Genomic DNA, 23,928 nt, shown 5'->3' on the forward strand with positions numbered 1-23,928 from the left:
TGTGAAGGCTATATACAGGGTGTTACGGTACAGAGTCAATGTGGAGGCTATATACAGGGTGTTACGGTACAGAGTCAATGTGGAGGCTATATACAGGGTGTTACAGTACAGAGTCAATGTGGAGGGTATATACCGGGGGTACCGGTACAGAGTCAATATGGAGGCTATATACAGTGGGTACCGGTACAGAGTCAATGTAGAGGCTATATACAGGGGGTACCGGTACAGAGTCAATATGGAGGCTATATACAGAGGGTACCAGTACAGAGTCAATGTGGAGGCTATATACAGGGGGTACCGGTACAGAGTCAATATGGAGGCTATATACAGGGGGTACCGGTACAGAGTCAATATGGAGGCTATATACAGAGGGTACCAGTACAGAGTCAATGTGGAGGCTATATACAGGGGGTACCGGTACAGAGTCAATGTGGAGGCTATATACAGGGTGTTACGGTACAGAGTCAATATACAGGGGGTACCGCTACAGAGTCAATGTGGAGGCTATATACAGGGGGTACCGGTACAGAGTCAATGTGGAGGCTATATACAGGTGGTACCGGTACAGCGTCAATATGGAGGCTATATACAGGGTGTTACGGTACAGAGTCAATGTGGAGGCTATATACAGGGGGTACCGGTACAGAGTCCATGTGGATGCTATATACAGGGGGTACCGGTACAGAGTCAATATGGAGGCTATATACAGAGGGTACCAGTACAGAGTCAATGTGGAGGCTACATACAGGGGGTACCGGTACAGAGTCAATATGGAGGCTATATACAGGGGGTACCGGTACAGAGTCAATATGGAGGCTATATACAGAGGGTACCAGTACAGAGTCAATGTGGAGGCTATATACAGGGGGTACCGGTACAGAGTCAATGTGGAGGCTATATACAGGGTGTTACGGTACAGAGTCAATGTGGAGGCTATATACAGGGGGTACCGGTACAGAGTCAGTGTGGAGGCTATATACAGGGTGTTACGGTACAGAGTCAATGTGGAGGCTATATACAGGGTGTTACGGTACAGAGTCAATGTGGAGGCTATATACAGGGGGTACCGGTACAGAGTCAATATACAGGGGGTACCGCTACAGAGTCAATGTGGAGGCTATATACAGGGGGTACCGCTACAGAGTCAATGTGGAGGCTATATACAGGGGGTACCGATACAGAGTCAATGTGGAGGCTATATACAGGGGGTACCAGTACAGAGTCAATGTGGAGGCTATATACAGGGGGTACTGGTACAGAGTCAATGTGGAGGCTATATACATGGGGTACTGGTACAGAGTCAATGTGGAGGCTATATACAGGGGGTACCGGTACAGGGTCAATATTTATTTTATTTTTTAATTTTTTTTACCTTTATTTAACTAGGCAAGTCAGTTAAGAACAAATTCTTATTTACAATGACGGCGTAGGAACAGTGGGTTAACTGCCTGTTCAGGGGCAGAACGACAGATTTGTACCTTGTCAGCTCGGGGGTTTGAACTTGCAACCTTCCGGTTACTAGTCCAACGCTCTAACCACTAGTCTACCCTGTCGCCCCTCAATATGGAGGCTATATACAGGGGGTACAGGTACAGAGTCAATATGGAGGCTATATACAGGGTGTTACGGTACAGAGTCAATGTGGAGGCTATATACAGGGGGTACCGGTACAGAGTCAATGTGGAGACTATATACAGGGGGTACCGGTACAGAGTCAATATGGAGGCTATATACAGGGGGTACCGGTACAGAGTCAATATGGAGGCTATATACAGAGGGTACCGGTACAGAGTCAATGTGGAGGCCATACACAGGGGGTACCGGTACAGAGTCAATGTGGAGGCCATACACAGGGGGTACCGGTACAGAGTCAATGTGGAGACTATATACTGGGTGATAGTCTATAGTGATATAGGGCCTGGTGATAGTCTATAGTGATATAGGCATTGGTGATAGTCTATAGTGATATAATGCCTGGTGGAAGTCTCTAGTGATATAGGGGTTGGTGATAGTCTATAGTGATATAGGGGCTGGTGATAGTCTTTAGTGATATAGGGGTTGGTGATAGTCTATAGTGATATAGGGGCTGGTGGAAGTCTCTAGTGATATAGGGGCTGGTGATAGTCTTTAGTGATATAGGGGCTGGTTATAGTCTATAGTTATATAGGGGCTGGTGATAGTCTATAGTGATATAGGGCTGGTGATAGTCTATAGTGATATAGGGCTGGTGATAGTTTATAGTGATATAGGGCTGGTGATAGTCTATAGTGATATAGGGGCTGGTGATAGTCTATATACTAGTAATGCAGGGGTTTTCAGAGAACAGTATGACATAAACAAGGCTTGATGTGACAGGTTGTCGTTGTATCACAACAGTGATATCGAGTATGATTGGTCAAGATGAAGCATCCTATGGAGAGAGATACTGTAGCTCAAATAAAGTGGATTCAACCTGGAAACAAGGTGTCATGTGAATGTTTTCTGGGGGTTTTAGTGTGACAGCTAGTCACCATGTCAAAGAAGAAAAGCAATCAACCCCCACCATCTCTGAAGGAACAGCCATAACCTCTTCCCCCGACACACCCACACCTACCCCGGTGGCCACCTGTGTGTTTTAATTGATAGTGCAACCCATAGGGAGTAATGACATTGGACAAGGTAGCCTGGGAGCAAAGCAGCTGGGGGAGGAGAGGAAAGGGGAGGAGAGGAGAGGGGATGCGGGCAAAGAGGGGAGGAGAGGGGATGGGATGGGGGATGAGAGGAAAGGATAGGAGAGGAGAGGAGAGGAGAGGGAATGAGAGGAGAGGAGGGGGAGAGGAGACGAGAGGAGAGGAGAGGAGAGGAGAGGGAATGAGAGGAGAGGAGGGGGAGAGGAGAGGAGAGGAGAGTAGAGGAGAGGGAATGAGAGGAGAGGAGAGGAGAGGAGAGGAGAGGAGAGGAGAGGAGAGGAGAGGAGAGGAGAGGAGAGGGAATGAGAGGAGAGGAGAGGAGAGGAGATGAGAGGAGAGGGAATGAGAGGAGAGGAGAGGGGAGGGGAGAGGAGAGGAGAGGAGAGGAGGGGAGGGGAGAGGAGAGGAGAGGAGGGGAGAGGAGAGGAGGGGAGAGGAGAGGAGAGGAGAGAAGAGGAGAGGAGAGGGAATGAGAGGAGAGGAGAGGAGAGGAGAGGAGAGGAGAGGAGAGGAGAGGAGAGGAGAGGAGAGGAGAGGAGAGGAGAGGAGAGGGAATGAGAGGAGAGGAGGGGGAGAGGAGAGGAGAGGAGAGGGAAAGAGAGGAGAGGAGGAGGAGAGGAGAGGAGAGGAGAGGAGAGGAGAGGAGAGGAGAGGAGAGGAGAGGAGGGGGAGAGGAGAGGAGAGGAGAGGCGAAGGAATGAGAGGAGAGGAGGGGGAGAGGAGAGGAGAGGAGAGGAGAGGGAATGAGAGGAGAGGAGGGGGAGAGGAGAGGAGAGGAGAGGAGAGGAGAGGAGAGGAGATGAGAGGAGAGGGAATGAGAGGAGAGGAGAGGAGAGGAGAGGAGAGGAGAGGAGAGGAGAGGAGAGGGAATGAGAGGAGAGGAGAGGAGAGGAGAGGAGAGGAGAGGAGAGGAGAGGAGAGGAGGGGGAATGAGAGGAGAGGAGAGGTTGATAGTCCTAGAGAAGGGTTTATTACACTTCACCTGTCCTGGTTGACTGGCTGTAGCTGGCTGACTGGCTGGCTGACTGGCTGACTGACTGACTGGCTGACTGACTGACTAGCTGACTAGCTGACTGGCTGACTGACTGACTGGCTGGCTGACTAGCTGACTGGCTGACTGACTGACTAGCTGACTAGCTGACTGACTGACTGGCTGTCTAGCTGACTGGCTGACTGACTGACTAGCTGACTAGCTGACTGGCTGACTAGCTGACTAGCTGACTGGCTGACTGGCTGACTGGCTGACTGGCAGACTGGCTGACTGGCTGGCTGGCTGACTGACTGGCTGACTGGCTGACTGGCTGACTAGCTGACTGACTGACTGGCTAACTGACTGGCTGGCTGACTGACTAACTGACTGGCTGACTAGCTGACTGGCTAACTGACTTGCTGGCTGACTGGCTGACTGACTGACTAGCTGACTAGCTGACTGACTAGCTGACTAGCTGACTGATTAGCTGACTGACTGGCTGACTAGCTGACTGGCTGGCTGACTGACTGACTAGCTGACTAGCTGACTGACTAGCTGACTAGCTGACTGACTGGCTGACTAGCTGACTGGCTGGCTGACTGACTAACTGACTGGCTGACTGACTGGCTAACTGACTGACTGGCTGACTAGCTGACTGATTGGCTGACTGGCTGACTGACTGACTGACTGACTGGCTAACTGACTGACTGGCTGACTAGCTGACTGATTGGCTGACTGACTAACGGACTGGCTGGCTGACTGACTAACTGACTGACTGCACAGTTTCTATGGCGTCTAAGTCCTTTGTGTGCGTAGTGTTTTTCCGGGTGTCTGCTGAGAACTGCCTCCCTCTGCTGTAGTCCCACTAAACCCAGGAGAATGTCTGCCACTGTTAGAATCCAGCTGGACTAGAAACTTTTCTCTATCCAGATCCTTCAGTTGTCTGTCTGTCTCTGTTAGACTAGACTAGAAACAGTCTCTTTTCTCTAGCTTGTGTGTGTGTGTGTGTGTGTGTGTGTGTGTGTGTGTGTGTGTGTGTGTGTGTGTGTGTGTGTGTGTGTGTGTGTGTGTGTGTGTGTGTGTTAGTCGTACGTTCATGTCAGATGGGAACTCGTCCTTCTTCCCCAGGCCGGTGGCTGCAGCGATATTCCCCATGGCTCCACCAGCAAGGTCCTTCGCTGCATCATCACACACACACGTTAAAACACACATTAATAACACACACACATTAAAACACACACATTATTAACACAAATTATTAACACACACATTAACACACTTTATTAACACACATTATTAACACACATTATTAACACACACACATTAACACACACACATTATTAACACACACATTATTAACACACACACATTATTAACACACACACACATTATTAACACACACACATTATTAACACAAACACATTATTAACACACACACATTATTAACACAAACACACACACACATTATTAACACACACACACACACATTAACACACACACATTATTAACACAAACACATTATTAACACACACACATTATTAACACACACACATTATTAACACACACACACACACACATTAACACACACACACATTATTAACACACACACATTATTAACACACACACACACACACATTATTAACACACACACATTATTAACACACACACATTATTAACACACACACATTATTAACACACACACACACACATTATTAACACACACACATTATTAACACACACACACACACATTATTAACACAAATTATTAACACACACAAACACACACACATTATTAACACAGAAACACACACACATTAACACACACACACATTATTAACACAGAAACACACACACATTAACACACACACACTCTATTAACACAGAAACACACACACATTAACACACACACACATTATTAACACACACATTAACACACACACATTATTAACACACACACATTATTAACACACACACATTATTAACACACACACACACACATTAACACACACACACATTATTAACACACATTAACACAGACACATTATTAACACACATTAACACATACACATTATTAACACACACACATTAACACAGACACATTATTAACACACACACACACACACATTAACACACACACATTATTAACACACACACACACACACACACATTAACACACACACATTAACACACACACATTATTAACACACACACACATTAACACACTCCTGTTTGGTTCAACATCTGAACTAAAGACTTAACAGTAAACAGTCAACATACCTGAACCAACACCATCTTTGGCCTTGGTGCCTGAAAAGGGAGAACAACACATCTGTTACCAGATTACAATGCTACATTACCCCACCATTATCATGCATAATTACCCCACCATTACCCCACTTTAAAATTCTACATTATCCATACCTTATCACGCATAATGTGTTACCGCGTAAAAATGCTACATTGTCCCTACATTGTCACGCATCATGTGTTACCACATTAAAATGCTGCATTATCCCTCCATTATCATGCATCATGTGTTACCACATTAAAAGGCTAAATTCCCTCATCATTATCATGCATCACCACATTAAAATGCTACATTATCCCTCCATTATCATGCATCATGTGTGATCACATTAAGATGCTACATTATCTGTCCATTACCATGCATCATGTGTTACTTCATTCCAAATCCTATGTTTTCATCCATAATGATAATTATCTCAATAGCGTTACCAACACATTCCTCTTTAATACACACACAGTAAATGAGGCATTACCGTCTAAACAACGCCTCGACATACTATATTAGCCGTTTCTGAGAATGCATTATTAGAGGACAATCGTTCAACTTCTACCAGACCATTAACAGGTGAGTGTATAGCCACAGCAAGCAGCAGGTTTGATGTGCTGCCCTGTTAATCCCAGACGTTGGGAACTGCACTCTCCTTATCTTCCTGTGGGAATTCACTGAGTTCTGCCCAGTCTGCTCACACACGCTAACACGCACGCACGCACGCGCGCGCACACACACACACACACACACACACACACACACACACACACACACACACACACACACACACAGACAGACAGCGAGAGACCAGATATGTTCATATCCCTAGTCTCTAGTTCAGGTCCTGACGTCTCCAGTGAGTTGAGATCCAATTACCCCCAGATGTCTAGCTAGGCTATCACCACCACTGCGTCTGTCTGTCTGTCTGTCTGTCTGTCTGTCTGTCTGTCTTGTCCTCATCATAACCCATGAAACGTTAACAGGACCAGGGGTGGTGGTGCTGGGGGGGGTGGTAGTGCTGGGGGGTGGTGGTGCTGGAGGGGTGGTGGTGCTGGGTGGGGGTGGTGCTGGGGGGTAGTGGTGGTGGTGGTGCTGGGGGGTGGTGGTGGTGCTGGGTGGGGTGCTGGGGGGTGGTGGTGCTGGGGGGTGGTGGTGCTGGGAGGGTGGTGCTGCTGAGGGGGGTGGTGGTGCTGGGGGGGTGGTGGTGCTGGGGAGGGTGGTGGTGATGGGAGGGTGGTGGTGCGGGGGGGGGGGTGGTAGTGCTGGGGGGGGTGGTGGTGCTGGGGAGGGTGGTGGTGCTAGGGGGGGTGGTGGTGCTGGGAGGGTGGTGGTGTTGGGGGGGTGGTGGTGCTGGGGGGGTGGTGGTGCTCGGGGGGGTGGTGGTGCTGGGAGGGTGGTGGTGCTGGGAGGGTGGTGCTGGGAGGGGGGGTGGTGCTTCTGGGGGGGGTGGTGGAGCTGGGGGGTGGTGGTGCTGGGGAGGGGTGGTGCTGGGAGGGTGGTGCTGCTCGGGGGGGTGGTGCTGCTGGGGGGGGTGGTGGAGCTGGGGGGGTGGTGGTGCTGGGGAGGGGTGGTGCTGGGGGGTGGTGGTGCTCGGGGGGGTGGTGGTGCTGGGGGGGTGGTGGTGCTGGGAGGGTGGTGCTGCACGGGGGGGTGGTGCTGCTTGCGGGGGGTGGTGGAGCTGGGGGGGTGGTGGTGCTGGGGAGGGGTGGTGCTGGGGGGTGGTGGTGCTCGGGGGGGTGGTGGTGCTGGGGGGGTGGTGGTGCTGGGGGGGTGGTGGTGCTCGGGGGGGTGGTGGTGCTGGGGGGGGTGGTGGTGCTTGGTGGTGCTTGGTCCGATGTCCTGGTTTGTCTCTAAGGGCTTATATATCTTTACCAGTCGAATCCGGTCTAATCCTGTTTGGTTCGATATCCTAGTTTGTCTCTAAGACATTATATATCTTTACCAGTCTAATCCTGTTTGGTTCGATGTCCTGGTTTGTCTCTAAGGCATTATATATCTTTACCAGTCTAATCCTGTTTGGTTCAATATCCTAGTTTTTCTCTAAGGCATTATATATCTTTACCAGTCTAATCCTGTCTAATCCTGTCTAATCCTGTTTGGTTCGATATCCTAGTTTGTCTCTAAGACATTATATATCTTTCCCAGTCTAATCCTATCTAATCCTGTCTAATCCTGTTTGGTTCGATATCCTAGTTTGTCTCTAAGACATTATATATCTTTACCAGTCTAATCCTGTTTGGTCCGATATCCTAGTTTGTCTCTAAGACATTATATATCTTTACCAGTCTAATCCTGTCTAATCCTGTCTAATCCTGTTTGGTTCGATATCCTAGTTTGTCTCTAAGGCCTTATATATCTTTACCAGTCTAATCCTGTTTGGTTCGATGTCCTGGTTTGTCTCTAAGGCCTTATATATCTTTACCAGTCTAATCCTGTTTGGTTTGATATCCTAGTTTGTCTCTAAAACATTATATATCTTTACCAGTCTAATCCTGTCTAATCCTGTTTGGTTCGAAGTCCTGGTTTGTCTCTAAAACATTATATATCTTTACCAGTCTAATCCTGTCTAATCCAGTCTAATCCTGTCTAATCCTGTCTAATCCTGTCTAATCCAGTCTAATCCAGTCTAATCCTGTTTGGTTTGTGCACATCCCCTGATATACCAGTCTAATCCTGTCTAATCCTGTCTAATCCTGTTTGGTTTGTGCACCAGAAGCAGGTCACAGTCTTATTATCTGATCCAGACTAACTTGATTGTGACTTGGAGTCTAAGTATCCTACTGTTGTGATACTGTAGCGCTGATGTCAACATCTGAACTAAAGACAATTTGTTGTGACCATGCAGGACATAATAATTGGTTATATTTCCTCGCGGTCAAAATGAGCAAAATAATTATGCTATCCATCGTTTTTTTGAATTTCTGACGGTCCCTGACTGTCTAGTGTTCATTTAGGTGATTATTAGAGAGCTGTTCTAGTTTGTCTCTGTCATGACCATGACCTATCATGATCCCTGACTAACTACCATGACCCCTGACCATGACCTATCATGACCCCTGACCTAACTATCATGACTCCTGACCTAGCTATCATGTATAGCTTTCATTTCAGTGAATATCAGCGTTCTGGACACAGTGAAGAAACCGTAAGAAACCCTCTCCTCACCTTGTATGTCCGTTATCATTTCTATTTGGTTTTAGTCATTTTTAAGTATATTGAGTTCATTACCCTCCACCCCATCCACCTACACTGAGTGGACAAAACATTAAGAACACCTTCTTAGTATTGAGTTGCAACTGCCCCTTTGGCTCTCAGAACACTCAATTCCTTGGGTCATGGACTCATGGACTACAAGTTGTCGATACCGTTCCACAGGGGATGCTGACCCTTGTTGACTACAATGCTTCCCACAGTTGTGTCAAGATGGCTGGATGTCCTTTGGGTGGTGGACCATTCTTGACACACACAGGAAACTGTTGAGCGTGAAAAACCCATGACACAAACCGGTGTTCCTGGCACCAACTACTATACCCAGTTTAAAGGCACTTAAATATTTTGTCTCGTACCTCAATGGTACATATACACAATTCATGTCTCAATTCTCTCAAGGTTTAAATATACTTATTTAACCCGTCTCCTCCCCTTCATCTACACTGATTGAAGTGGATTTAACAAGTGACATCAATAAGGGACCATAACTGTATACTCTATAACTGTCACGACTTCCGCCGAAGTTGGCTCCCCTGCCTGTTCGGGCGGTGCTCGGCGGTCGTCGTCACCGTCCTACTAGAAGTTGGCTCCCCTGCCTGTTTCGGGCGGTGCTCGGCGGTCGTCGTCACCGTCCTACTAGAAGTTGGCTCCCCTGCCTGTTTGGGCGGTGCTCGGCGGTCGTCGTCACCGTCCTACTAGAAGTTGGCTCCCCTGCCTGTTTCGGGCGGTGATCGGCGGTCGTCGTCACCGTCCTACTAGAAGTTGGCTCCCCTGCCTGTTTCGGGCGGTGCTCGGCGGTCGTCGTCACCGTCCTACTAGAAGTTGGCTCCCCTGCCTGTTCGGGCGGTGCTCGGCAGTCGTCGTCACCGTCCTACTAGAAGTTGGCTCCCCTGCCTGTTCGGGCGGTGCTCGGCGGTCGTCGTCACCGTCCTACTAGAAGTTGGCTACCCTGCCTGTTCGGGCGGTGCTCGGCGGTCGTCGTCACCGTCCTACTAGAAGTTGGCTCCCCTGCCTGTTCGGGCGGTGCTCGGCGGTCGTCGTCACCGTCCTACTAGAAGTTGGCTCCCCTGCCTGTTCGGGCGGTGCTCGGCGGTCGTCGTCACCGTCCTACTAAAAGTTGGCTCCCCTGCCTGTTCGGGCGGTGCTCGGCAGTCGTCGTCACCGTCCTACTAGAAGTTGGCTCCCCTGCCTGTTCGGGAGGTGCTCGGCGGCCGTCGTCACCGTCCTACTAGAAGTTGGCTCCCCTGCCTGTTCGGGCGGTGCTCGGCGGTCGTCGTCACCGTCCTACTAAAAGTTGGCTCCCCTGCCTGTTTCGGGCGGTGCTCGGCGGTCGTCGTCACCGTCCTACTAGAAGTTGGCTCCCCTGCCTGTTTCGGGCGGTGCTCGGCGGTCGTCGTCACCGTCCTACTAGAAGTTGGCTCCCCTGCCTGTTCGGGCGGTGCTCGGCGGTCGTCGTCACCGTCCTACTAGAAGTTGGCTCCCCTGCCTGTTCGGGCGGTGCTCGGCGTTCGTCGTCACCGTCCTACTAAAAGTTGGCTCCCCTGCCTGTTTCGGGCGGTGCTCGGCGGTCGTCGTCACCGTCCTACTAGAAGTTGGCTCCCCTGCCTGTTTCGGGCGGTGCTCGGCGGTCGTCGTCACCGTCCTACTAGAAGTTGGCTCCCCTGCCTGTTTCGGGCGGTGCTCGGCGGTCGTCGTCACCGTCCTACTAGAAGTTGGCTCCCCTGCCTGTTCGGGCGGTGGTCGTCGTCACCGTCCTACTAGAAGTTAGCTCCCCTGCCTGTTCGGGCGGTGCTCGGCGGTCGTCGTCACCGTCCTACTAGAAGTTGGCTCCCCTGCCTGTTCGGGCGGTGCTCGGCGGTCGTCGTCACCGTCCTACTAGAAGTTGGCTCCCCTGCCTGTTCGGGCGGTGCTCGGCGGTCGTCGTCACCGTCCTACTAGAAGTTGGCTCCCCTGCCTGTTCGGGCGGTGCTCGGCGGTCGTCGTCACCGTCCTACTAGAAGTTGGCTCCCCTGCCTGTTCGGGCGGTGCTGGCGGTCGTCGTCACCGTCCTACTAGAAGTTGGCTCCCCTGCCTGTTCGGGCGGTGCTCGGTGGTCGTCGTCACCGTCCTACTAGCCACTACCGATCCTTTTTCGTTTGTCTGTTGGTTTTGTCTTATTAGTTTCACCTGCGTGTATTTTAGTTTAATTAGCTTCCCTATATGTAGTAGTTTGACCCGCCCTTGTTTTGTGCGGGATTGTTTTTTGTTAGTCTGTTGGATGTGGTTATCATGTGTGTATTCTCCGGACTGTTTGGTCCTGTGTTTGGGCTTGTCTGTTCTATGCGCCCTGTGTGTTGGCGTGACCGTTTGTTTGCCGGAGAATAAATTCACGATATACTGAACCCTGCTCTCTGCGCCTGATTCCAACCCACCACTCCTAGTATCCCGTGACAGAATCCCGCACCACAAACATGGAATCAGCAGGAGCAGCCGCGTCTCCTCTCCCATCGATGGAGGAGAGGGTCCTCCATCATACCAGCGTTCTTCATAGGATTGGTTCGGCCATGGACCAAATGATGGAGAGGATGGATCGATGGGAGAGGAGTGGCCTTCCCACCTCATCTTCAGCACCCCCTCCTTCAGCACCTCCTGTTCCTGCAACCACATCTGGCTCCGGGGCTCTTTGGCTGACGCTCCCACGGGAGTATGATGGAACGGCGGCTGGGTACGAGGGTTTCCTTCTCCAACTGGAACTGTACCTGGCTACCGTGCGTCCTGCTCCCTCTAGAGAGGAGAGCGTGAGCGCCCTCGTCTCCTGTTTGACTGGGCGAGCCCTCGAGTGGGCCAACGCAGTGTGGAATGGTCCGGACTCGGCGAGGGATAATTACCCAGAGTTCACCCGCCGATTCCGAGCTGTGTTTGACCATCCACCAGAGGGTCGGGCGGCCGGTGAACGGCTGTTCCACCTGCGTCAGGAGACGAGGAGCGCGCAGGACTTTGCCCTGGAGTTCAGGACCTTGGCCGCAGGAGCAGGGTGGAACGACAGGGCCCTGATAGATCATTTCCGATGCAGTCTCAGGGAGGACGTCCGCAGGGAGCTAGCATGTCGGGACACCACCCTCACACTGGATGAACTCATTGACTTGGCTATCCGTCTCGACAACCTGCTGGCTGCCCGCGGGCGTTCGGATCAGGTCCTGTCGTTTCCACTTCCCAGCCCTCCTGCCCCTATCCCTATGGAGTTAGGAGGGGCGGCTTCAAGGGGGACCGGAGGAGGAGTGTCCTCCTGCACCGGTTGTGGTCGGTGAGGGCACACGGCCGACCGGTGCTGGAGGAACTCGTCTGGGAGTCAGGGGGGCAGGCGGAGCACTACTCGATCACCCCAGGTGAGTAAGCACCAGACTCACCCAGAGCTTCCTGTCGGTCATATGTATGTGTTAACTTCTTTCCCTGGGTTTTTTCCCTCTCTACAGCATAAGGCGCTAGTCGATTCAGGCGCAGCTGGGAATTTCATGGATCGTGGGCTCGCGTTAAGGCTAGGGATTCCCCTGGTGTCGTTAGACCTACCTTTCCCCGTGCACTCCTTAGATAGCCGACCATTAGGGTCAGGAGTGGTTAGGGAGGATACGGTGCCGCTGGACATGGTAATGCAGGGGGATCATAAGGAGCAGATTAGTCTGTTCCTTATAGATTCACCTGCGTTTCCAGTGGTGTTGGGAATTCCCTTGCTAGCTCAACACAACCCAGTGATTTCCTGGCGACAGGGGGCTCTTAAGGGGTGGTCAGAGGAGTGTTCAGGCAGGTGTATAGGAGTTGCCGTTGGTGCGACTACGGTGGAGAGTCCAGACCAGGTTTCCACCGTGCGCATTCCCTCTGAATATGCCGATTTGGCTATCGCCTTCAGTAAAAAGAGGGCGACCCAATTACCACCCCATCCTCGAGAGGACTGCGCGATAAACCTTCTGGAGAACGCTGCACTTCCTAGGAGTCACGTGTATCCATTGTCCCAGGAGGAGACAGTAGCGATGGAAACATATGTTACTGAATCGCTGGGACAGGGGTACATTCGGCCCTCCGCATCACCCGTCTCCTCAAGCTTCTTTTTTGTGTAGAATAAGGATGGAGGTCTGCGTCCGTGCATTGATTATAGAGGTTTAAATTCCATCACAGTGGGGTTTAGTTACCCACTACCTCTCATCGCTACGGCGGTGGAATAATTTCACGGGGCGCGCTTCTTCACAAAACTGGACCTGAGGAGTGCGTATAATCTGGTTCGTATCCGGGGAGGAGATGAGTGGAAAACCGCATTTAGTACTACATCTGGTCATTATGAGTACCGCGTCATGCCATATGGGTTGAAGAATGCTCCAGCCGTCTTCCAATCCTTCGTAGATGAGATTCTCCGAGACCTGCTCAGGCAGGGAGTGGAAGTGTACATCGATGACATCTTGAGCTATTCTGCCACACGCGCGGCGCATGTGTCTCTGGTGCGTAAGGTACTTGGGCGACTGCTGGAGCATGACCTGTATTGCAAGGCGGAGAAATGTGAGTTTTTCAAACAGTCCGTTTCCTTCCTGGGTTATCGTATTTCCACCTCCGGGGTGGTGATGGAGGATAACCGCGTTACAGCCGTGCGTAATTGGCCGACTCCGACCACGGTGAAAGAAGTGCAGCGGTTTTTAGGGTTTGCCAATTACTACCGGAGGTTTATCCAGGGTTTTGGTCAGGTGGCTGCTCCCATCACCTCACTGCTGAAGGGAGGACCGGTGCACTTGCATTGGTCAGCAGAGGTGGGCAGAGCTTTCAGTCGTTTGAAAGAGCTGTTCACCAATGCGCCTGTGTTGGCGCATCCGGACCCCTCTTTAGCGTTCATAGTGGAGGTGGACACGTCCGAGGCGGGGGTCGGGGCCGTGCTGTCCCAGCGCTCGGGCGTGCCACCCAAGCTCCGCCCATGTGCTTTCTTTTCGAGCAAGCTCGGTCCAGCGGAGCGAAACTATGACGTGGGGGACCGGGAGTTGTTAGCTGTAGTCAAGGCTCTGAAGGTGTGAGGACATTGGCTTGAGGGGGCGAAACACCCTTTTCTCATCTGGACTGACCATCGTAATCTCGAGTATATCCGGGCAGCGAGGAGACTAAATCCACGTCAGGCTAGATGGGCCATGTTTTTCACCAGGTTTCGGTTTACCATCACATACTGGCCAGGCTCCCAAAACACCAAAGCCGACGCGCTGTCCCGCCTCTATGATACCGAGGAGCAGTCCGTTGAGCCAACTCCCATCATTCCACCTTCATGTCTCGTGGCACCGGTGGTATGGGAGGTGGACGCGGAGATAGAGAGGCTAAAGCCGGCCCCCCCTAACTGTCCAGTGGGGCCTCAGTACGTGCCGAGGGGGGTCCGGGATAAGCTGATCCGGTGGGCTCACACTCTCCCCTCCTCGGGTCATCCTGGCATCGAGAGGACAGTGCGGAGTCTTAGAGGGAGATACTGGTGGCCCACGCTGGCTAAGGACGTGAGATTTTATGTCTCCTCCTGCTCAGTGTGCGCTCAGAGCAAGGCTCCTCGGCACCTGCCTAGAGGGAAGTTACAACCCCTCCCCGTTCCACAACGGCCGTGGACACACTTATCGGTGGACTTTCTTACCGACCTTCCCCCGTCCCAGGGAAGTACTATGATCCTGGTCGTTGTGGATCGGTTTTCTAAGTCCTGTCATCTCATCCCGTTGCCCGGTCTCCCTGCAGACTGCGGAGGCCTTGTTTACCCATGTCTTCCGGCACTATGGGGTGCCTGAGGACATCGTTTCTGATCGGGGTCCCCAATTCACGTCCAATTCACGTGGCTCCCCTGCCTGTTCGGGCGGTGCTCGGTGGTCGTCGTCACTGTCCTACTAGCAATCCCTTTTTCGTTTGTCTGTTGGTTTTGTCTCATTAGTTTCACCTGTGTGTAGCTTCCCTATACGTAGTAGTTTGACCCGCCCTTGTTTTGTGCGGGATTGTTTTTTGTTACTCTGTTGGATTGTGGTTTTCATGTTTGTATTCTTCGGACTGTTTGGTCCTGTGTTTGGGCTGGTCTGTTTTATGCGGTGACCGTTTGTTTGCCGGAGAATAAATTAATGATATACTGAACCCTGCTCTCTGCGCCTGATTCCAACCCACCACTCCTAGTATCCCGTGACAATAACCTACTGCAGGTAAAGCCTATTTTACGCACATCTCTGTTAGCAGCTAATTAGTCAGTTCTGTAGAAGGCAACATAAAGGCCTGTAACTGTCTCTCGGTTACCCTGGAGACAGTCTCTCATTGTGTCTGTCACGTTCTGACCTTTATTTCCTTTGTTTTGTATTTATTTAGTATGGTCAGGGCTTGAGTTGGGGTGGGCAGTCTATGTTTGTTTTTCTAGGTTTTGGGTATTTCTATGTTTCGGCCTAGTATGGTTCTCAATCAGAGGCAGGTGTCATTAGTTGTCTCTGATTGAGAATCATACTTAGGTAGCCTGGGTTTCACTGTGTGTTTGTGGGTGATTGTTCCTGTCTCTGTGTTTGCACCAGATAGGACTGTTTAGTTTTTCACACATTTATTGTTTTATTAGTTATTTCATGTATAGTGTCTTCATTAATTAAAGAACATGAATAACCACCACGCTGCATTTTGGTCCGCTTCTACTTCACCGAAAGAAAACCGTTACAGTGTCCCTGACATAAAGGCCTGTAACTGTCCCTCAGTTCCCCTGGAGACAGCCTCTCACTGTGTCCCTGACATAAAGGCCTGTAACTGTCTCTCGGTTACCCTGGAGACAGCCTCTCACTGTGTCCCTGTAACTGTCCCTCAGTTCCCCTGGAGACAGCCTCTCACTGTGTCCCTGACATAAAGGCCTGTAACTGTCTCTCGGTTTCCCTGGAGACAGCCTCTCACTCGGTTCTTTGTAAGGCAAAATGTTATACCTAGAACCTTTAACATCAGAAGAACCCTTCTTAGTTCCAGCTCGAGGGAAATCTTACTGCTACAGCATACAATGACATTCTAGATTATTCTATGCTCCCAACTTTGTGGCAACAGTTTGGGGAAGGCCTTCTCTGTTTCAGCATGACAATGCCCCAGTGCACAAAGCAAGGTCGATACAGAAATGGTTTGTCGAGATCTTCACTCGCCTGCCCTGACCCTTTGAACACTGCGAGCCAGGCCTAATCGCACAACATCAGTGGTCAACCTCACTAATGTTTGTGGCTGAATGAAAGCAAGACCCCACAGCAATGTTCCAACATCTAGTGAAAAGCCTTCCCAGAAAAGTGGAGGCTGTTATCGCAACAAAGGGGGGACCAACTCCATATTTTGAAATGGGATGTTTGACGAGCAGGTGTCCACATACCTTTGGTCATGGAGTGTATCTGTGAGCACATATTTTTAATTTGCCAATATGCATATTTTCCCTGTAAATTATATCCATATCATAATGCCCTGCATATAATGTAGACTGCCACTGCCAACCACCTACTTCCATACATTCATAGTGCGAAATCCACATTAACCTACAGAATGAACCCATAGTAACCTACAGAATGAACCCACAGTAACCTACAGAATGAACCCATAGTAACCTACAGAATGAACCCACAGTAACCTACAGAATGAACCCATAGTAACCTACAGAATGAACCCACAGTAACCTACAGAATGAACCCATAGTAGCCTGCAGAATGAACCCATAGTAGCCTGCAGAATGAACCCATAGTAGCCTACAGAATGAACCCATAGTAGCCTACAGAATGAACCCATAGTAGCCTGCAGAATGAACCCATAGTAGCCTGCAGAATGAACCCATAGTAGCCTGCAGAATGAACCCACATTAACCTACAGAATGAACCCATAGTAGCCTGCAGAATGAACCCATAGTAACCTACAGAATTAACCCATAGTAGCCTGCAGAATGAACCCATAGTAGCCTGCAGAATAAACCCATAGTAGCCTGCAGAATGAACCCATAGTAGCCTGCAGAATGAACCCACATTAACCTACAGAATGAACCCATAGTAGCCTGCAGAATGAACCCACAGTAGCCTGCAGAATGAACCCATAGTAACCTACAGAATGAACCCATAGTAGCCTACAGAATGAACCCACAGTAGCCTGCAGAATGAACCCATAGTAGCCTGCAGAATGAACCCACATTAACCTACAGAATGAACCCATAGTAACCTACAGAATGAACCCATAGTAGCCTGCAGAATGAACCCATAGTAGCCTGCAGAATGAACCCAGAGTAGCCTGCAGAATGAACCCACATTAACCTACAGAATGAACCCATAGTAACCTACAGAATGAACCCATAGTAGCCTGCAGAATGAACCCATAGTAGCCTGCAGAATGAACCCACATTAACCTACAGAATGAACCCATAGTGGCCTACAGAAGGAACCCATAGTAGCACGCAGAATTAACCCATAATAACCTGCAGAATTAACCCATAGTAGCCTACAGAATGAACCCATAGTAGCCTGCAGAATAAACCCATATTTCTCTACAGAATGAACCCACAATAGGCTACAGAACAAACCAAAAGTAGGCTACAGAATGAATCCACAGTAGGCTACAGAATGAATCCACAATAGACTACAGAATGAACCCACAATAGGCTACAGAATGAATCCACAATAGGCTACAGAATGAATCCACAGTAGGCTACAGAATGAATCCACAGTAGGCTACAGAATGAATCCACAGTAGGCTACAGAATGAATCCACAGTAGGCTACAGAATGAATCCACAATAGGCTACAGAATGAATCCACAATATGCTACAGAATGAATCAACAGTAGGCTACAGAACAAACCAAAAGTAGGCTACAGAATGAACCCACAGTAGCCTACAGAATGAACCCACAGTAACCTACAGAATGAAACCATAGCAGTCTACAGAATGAACCCACAGTAACCTACAGAATGAAACCATAGCAGTCTACAGAATAAACCCACAGTAACCTACAGAATGAAACCATAGCAGTCTACAGAATGAACCCACAGTAACCTACAGAATGAAACCATAGCAGTCTACAGAATGAACCCACAGTAACCTACAGAATGAAACCATAGCAGTCTACAGAATGAACCCATAGTCACCTACAGAATGAAACCATAGCAGTCTACAGAATAAACCCACAGTAACCTACAGAATGAAACCATAGCAGTCTACAGAATTAACCCACAGTAACCTACAGAATGAAACCATAGCAGTCTACAGAATGAACCCACAGTAACCTACAGAATGGAACCATAGCAGCCTACAGAATGAAACCATAGCAGTCTAAAGAATGAACCCACAGTAGCCTACAAAATGAACCCACAGTAGCCTACAGAATGAACCCACAGAAGCTTACAGAATGAACCCACAGTAGCCTACAGAATTAACCTATAGTAGCCTACAGAATGAACCCACAGAAGCTTACAGAATGAACTCACAGTAGCCTACAGAATGAACACTTAGTAGCCGACAGAATGAACCCGTAGAAGCATGTAGAATGAACCCAGAGTAGCCAACAGAGTGAACCCATAGTAGACTACAGAATGAACCCACAGTAACCTAGAGAATGAACCTTTAGTTGCCTGCAGAATGAACACATGGTTGCCTACAGAATGAACCAATAGTAGCCAACAGAATGAATCCACAGTGGCCTGCAGCATGAACACATGGTTGCCTACAGAATGAACCAATAGTAGCCAACAGAATGAATCCACAGTGGCCTGCAGCATGAACACATGGTTGCCTACAGAATGAACCAATAGTAGCCAACAGAATGAATCCACAGTGGCCTGCAGCATGAACACATGGTTGCCTACAGAATGAACCAATAGTAGCCAACAGAATGAACCCACAGTGGCCTGCAGCATGAACACATGGTTGCCTACAGAATGAACCAATAGTAGCCAACAGAATGAATCCACAGTGGCCTGCAGCATGAACACATGGTTGCCTACAGAATGAACCAATAGTAGCCAACAGAATGAATCCACAGTGGCCTGCAGCATGAACACATGGTTGCCTACAGAATGAACCAATAGTAGCCAACAGAATGAATCCACAGTGGCCTGCAGCATGAACCAATAGTAGCCAACAGAATGAATCCACAGTGGCCTGCAGCATGAACACATGGTTGCCTACAGAATGAACCAATAGTAGCCAACAGAATGAACCCACAGTGGCCTGCAGCATGAACACATGGTTGCCTACAGAATGAACCAATAGTAGCCAACAGAATGAATCCACAGTGGCCTGCAGCATGAACCAATAGTAGCCAACAGAATGAATCCACAGTGGCCTGCAGCATGAACCAATAGTAGCCAACAGAATGAATCCACAGTGGCCTGCAGCATGAACCAATAGTAGCCAACAGAATGAATCCACAGTGGCCTGCAGCATGAACCAATAGTAGCCAACAGAATGAATCCACAGTAGCCTAGAGAATGAACCAATAGCAGAGAAAATGCCTTGTTGGCATTGATGGATTAAGATGACAAAAAAGACCCACCCATTTTTCAACCAATCAAGGAAAAATACATTATCTTTGGACCTGTAGCGTCGCTTTACGAGGCATTCTATATGTCAGCGTCCTCAACGCTCATTGGTTGCTGCATCCATCAAGCAATCTCTGTTGAACACGACTCGCTCGCTTGGCAGGCACTCGTGATATGCATGCATTACATTGAAGCCCTGGATATCACAGGGACCGGATAATCCAATTCAGATTGCTTTCGGTCTAACGTTTCTAAAGGTCGGATCTTACCGATAAACATGGCTCCTTCCTTGGTCTTTTCCGCCGCCAGCGCAGCTCCCTCCTTAGTCTTCTCCGCGGCGATAGCCATGCCGTCTTTAGCTTTGGACAACCCTTTCATGAACACATCCATCTCGACCCTGGTCCTGGAGCTCTGGAGAGATGCAAAGAACCATGAATCACGTCCCATGTAGTCTATTGTATCGGCCTAAAGTCGTATACCGTAGTAATGTGGTAGGCCTAGTACTAGTCACATGCTAACGGCTACCCATATCGACTCCAAATGTAGACACTGTCCATGGTCCTGAAGCAGAGCATTTTTTTAATGAATTATTTGGTATGGTCCTGGAGAGAAGGAAATGAGATCCATTACAGCACTGATTGTCAGAAGTTTATCATGCGTTATTATACACAAATATGTGGTACAATTATGTGGTGTTATTAATTACATGGTAATTAATGATTGTTTTTGAGGGATTGATTGCTCTGCATAGAGACGAACCATGAATTGTCATTACTATGTATGTATTATAGGCCCTGCCGTAGTTATTTTACCCTACATGGTGATGGATAGCAATTCCCGACAAAAAAAATAACTGTCCGTGGTGCTGAAAGAGTGTGTTTCAATTGTGTATTCTAAACGATTTTTATTCGGTATGACTCGGTTATGGAGCGGCAGGGTAGCCTAGTGGTTAGAGCGTTGGACTAGTAACCGGAAGTTTGCAAGTTCCAACCCCCGAGCTGACAAGGTACAAATCTGTCGTTCTACCGCTGAACAAGGCAGTTAACCCACTGTTCCTAGGCAGTCAGTTAAATAAAGGTAAAATAAATAAATAAAATGGACTGTGGTTGATTCATTGACAGAAGTCAAGATGTTAATAGTTTAACTGAACTAAAGTATAAACACAACATGCAACAATTTCCCCAACTTTTACTGAGGTACAGTTCATATAAGGAAATCAGTCAATTGAAATAAATTCATTAAGGCCTTAATCTATGGATTTTACATGACCTGGGCAGGGTTGCAGCCATGGGTGGGAATGCCAGGAGATAAGCCTACCCACTTTGGAGTCAGGCCCTGCCAATCAAAATTAGTTTTTCCACTACAAAAGGGCTTTATTACAGACAGAAATTCTCCTCAGTTTCATCCGTTGTCCGGGTGACTGATCTCAGAGTATCCCCCAGGTGGAGAAGCCGGATGTGAAGATACCGCGGTGGCCTGGTTTCATGTGGTCCGCGGTTGTGAGGCAGGTTGAACTCACTGACAAATTCTCTAGAAAGATGTTGAAGGCGACTTAAGGTAGAGAAATGAATGTTAAATTATCTGGCAACAGCTCTGGTGGATGTTCCTGCAGTCAGCATGCCAATTGCACGCTCCCTCAAAACTCGAGACATCTGTGGCATTGTGTTGTGTGACAAAACTGCACATTTTAAAGTGGCCTTTTACTGTCCCCAGCATAAGGTGCACTTGTGTAATGATCATGCTTTTTAATAATCTTCTTTATAAGCCACAACTGTCAGGTGGATGGATTATCTTGGAACAGTGATGTAAATTTGCGCACAGAATGTGACAGAACGTTTTCTGGGATCTTTTACCTCAGCTCATCAAACGTGGGACCAACACGTTGCATGTCGCGTTTATATTTTTTGTTCAGTATAGCTTTCACTGTTTCCCCTTTTCTCTTCAGTTGTTTTCTTTCTAATACCCTAGCTGTCACTTTGTGTCTTGGCTTTCATTTAAAGCGATGACGGAAGAATGGGGACGGATAGAAGCAACGCCCTCCCTCCCGTTTCACCATAGGCTGCGATAGCCAAACCCTCCGCCATAGACCAGCAATTATAGTAAATGCATTATTCACTCAAACCGTTTAACACGTTTTTTTTCTTCTCTCCATCTCCCTACCCTTTTTCTCCAATGGCATGAAATATTCAGAGAGAGAGAGAGAGAGAGAGACAACATTTTTCAATGAAATGGTTAAATGTGCACGCGCTCATGAATTATTACTGTGGTAATATTACTCTCAATGGCGACGCGATCTGAGGACAAGCCAGGAAGTTGCCTTTGAAATAGCGCGTGTCTGATGTACTTGTATCCTATTTAAACAAGCGCATTACCTGTAATATAGCCTAGCCCTACTACTATATGTGGGGGAAGGGGAGGGGGAAAAAAAACTTGATGCACGATATTTTCTCATCACGGTCACCAAGGAGAATATATATTTTGTCAATAAATACGTATATGTCTACAGGGTAGAATTCGAAAAAAAAAATCAAATACACGATTTAAATCAATAATTTCGATGTGTTAATATTATAATACTTATTAGGCTACTATACCTTATAGAGAACGGTCATTCAAGGAAATGATGTGTCGAGTAGAATTTTCTCATCAAATGCAACAATTGCTCTTTCTGCCTTTCATTAAACGGATTGAATTCAACGTGTTGGTTATCTTTAATTTACATATTTTTACACTTCTCAGTTACATCACACACACACACATTTGTAGCCTTGTAGTCTTATTTTTCTCTCTATCCCTATAACAACGTCCTATAACAACGTCCTATAACAACGTCCTATAACAACGTCCTATAACAACGTCCTATAACAACGCCCTATAACAACGTCCTATAACAACGTCCTATAACAACGTCCTATAACAACGCCCTATAACAACGCCCTATAACAACGTCCTATAACAACGTCCTATAACAACGTCCTATAACAACGCCCTGTAACAACGCCCTGTAACAACGTCCTGTAACAACGTCCTGTAACAACGTCCTGTAACAACGTCCTGTAACAACGTCCTGTAACAACGTCCTGTAACAACGTCCTATAACAACGTCCTATAACAACGTCCTATAACAACGTCCTATAACAACGTCCTATAACAACGTCCTGTTAACATGTCGATATGTTTTCCATACAACCTCTAACCCGTTGTTTCTTTCTATCGACACCAGAGAAAAATATCACAGAAAACATCATTAAAAAAATCCTCTTACCTTTTTACAAATATGACTTGTTTCCTCAAGGTTCCACTGCCCAGCTGATATCAAATATCGCCTGAACGGGAGCTGCTATCACAGACTGATCGCTGGGTAGGAGGGTTTTCCTCGGGATACTCTGTCTGTCGACCAATAGGGAGCGGCCGACCACGTAGCCCCCTTTTCATTGATCATTCCAAGAGCACCAGCTAGGCTTTCTGTCTAACAGTTAACAGCTACGTGTCCTGGATGCTCGGACTGACGGGCATAATGGCAAAATAAGCTTGGCTTTAATTCAAGAGAGCTCACCGTCTAGACTCTAGACCTACCCTATTTTCTGCTCAATTTTAGTCTCTTGTTCACTACCACCATTGTGGAGGACGTATAAAGCCTGTTGTATCTCCGCCATTTCCCCCTTCCCAGTCCATTGCCATAGGCTACACTATGTACACTATGTAATGATGCTGATGGAAGAACGTGTATACAACAGCTCGCTGAATCATTTGAATAGTAATTCGCTCTGATAAGTTTTACCAAATGAAGGACCGAGTAAAAACAATGCAGAACACACAAAATCATCGGTATCATCATCGGTATCATCATCATCATCATCATCACCATCATCATCATCATCACCACTACTGTCTTCATCATCAACACCATCATCATCATCATCATCACCACTACTGTCTTCATCATCAACACCATCATCATCATCATCATCATCATCATCATCATCATCATCATCATCATCACCACTACTGTCTTCATCATCACCACCATCATCATCACCACTACTGTCTTCATCATCATCACCACCACCACCACTATCACCATCATCATCATCGTGACCATCACCATCATCACCACCACCACCATCACCACCATCATCATCACCACTACTGTCTTCATCATCACAACCATCACCATCACCATCATCATCGTCACCACCACCACCACCACCACCACCATCACCATCATCATCATCATCACCACTACTGTCTTCACCACCACCACCATCATCACAATCATCATCATCGTGACCATCAATCACA

The 23,928-nt window shown here is 48.3% G+C and overlaps 1 protein-coding gene across 2 annotated transcripts in view; it reads right to left on the bottom strand.

Annotated features, from left to right (window-relative positions):
• LOC139390615 (synuclein, beta) overlaps window positions 1-23,054 on the bottom strand; it is a 45,610-nt gene extending 22,556 nt beyond the window's left edge. For both annotated transcript variants that reach the window (XM_071137859.1, XM_071137858.1), the window contains exons 1-4: window positions 22,892-23,054; window positions 19,896-20,037; window positions 5,917-5,946; window positions 4,732-4,817 (exon numbers count right to left, since the gene is read on the bottom strand). In XM_071137859.1, the coding sequence (XP_070993960.1) occupies window positions 4,732-4,817; window positions 5,917-5,946; window positions 19,896-20,016 (237 nt within the window). In that variant the 5' untranslated portion in view covers window positions 20,017-20,037; window positions 22,892-23,054. The remainder of the gene's footprint in view (window positions 1-4,731; window positions 4,818-5,916; window positions 5,947-19,895; window positions 20,038-22,891) is intronic.
• Between the last annotated feature and the right edge of the window lie 874 nt (window positions 23,055-23,928).

Source organism: Oncorhynchus clarkii, chromosome 31 (genome assembly GCF_045791955.1).
Source record: "Oncorhynchus clarkii lewisi isolate Uvic-CL-2024 chromosome 31, UVic_Ocla_1.0, whole genome shotgun sequence".
Taxonomy (NCBI): domain Eukaryota; kingdom Metazoa; phylum Chordata; class Actinopteri; order Salmoniformes; family Salmonidae; genus Oncorhynchus; species Oncorhynchus clarkii.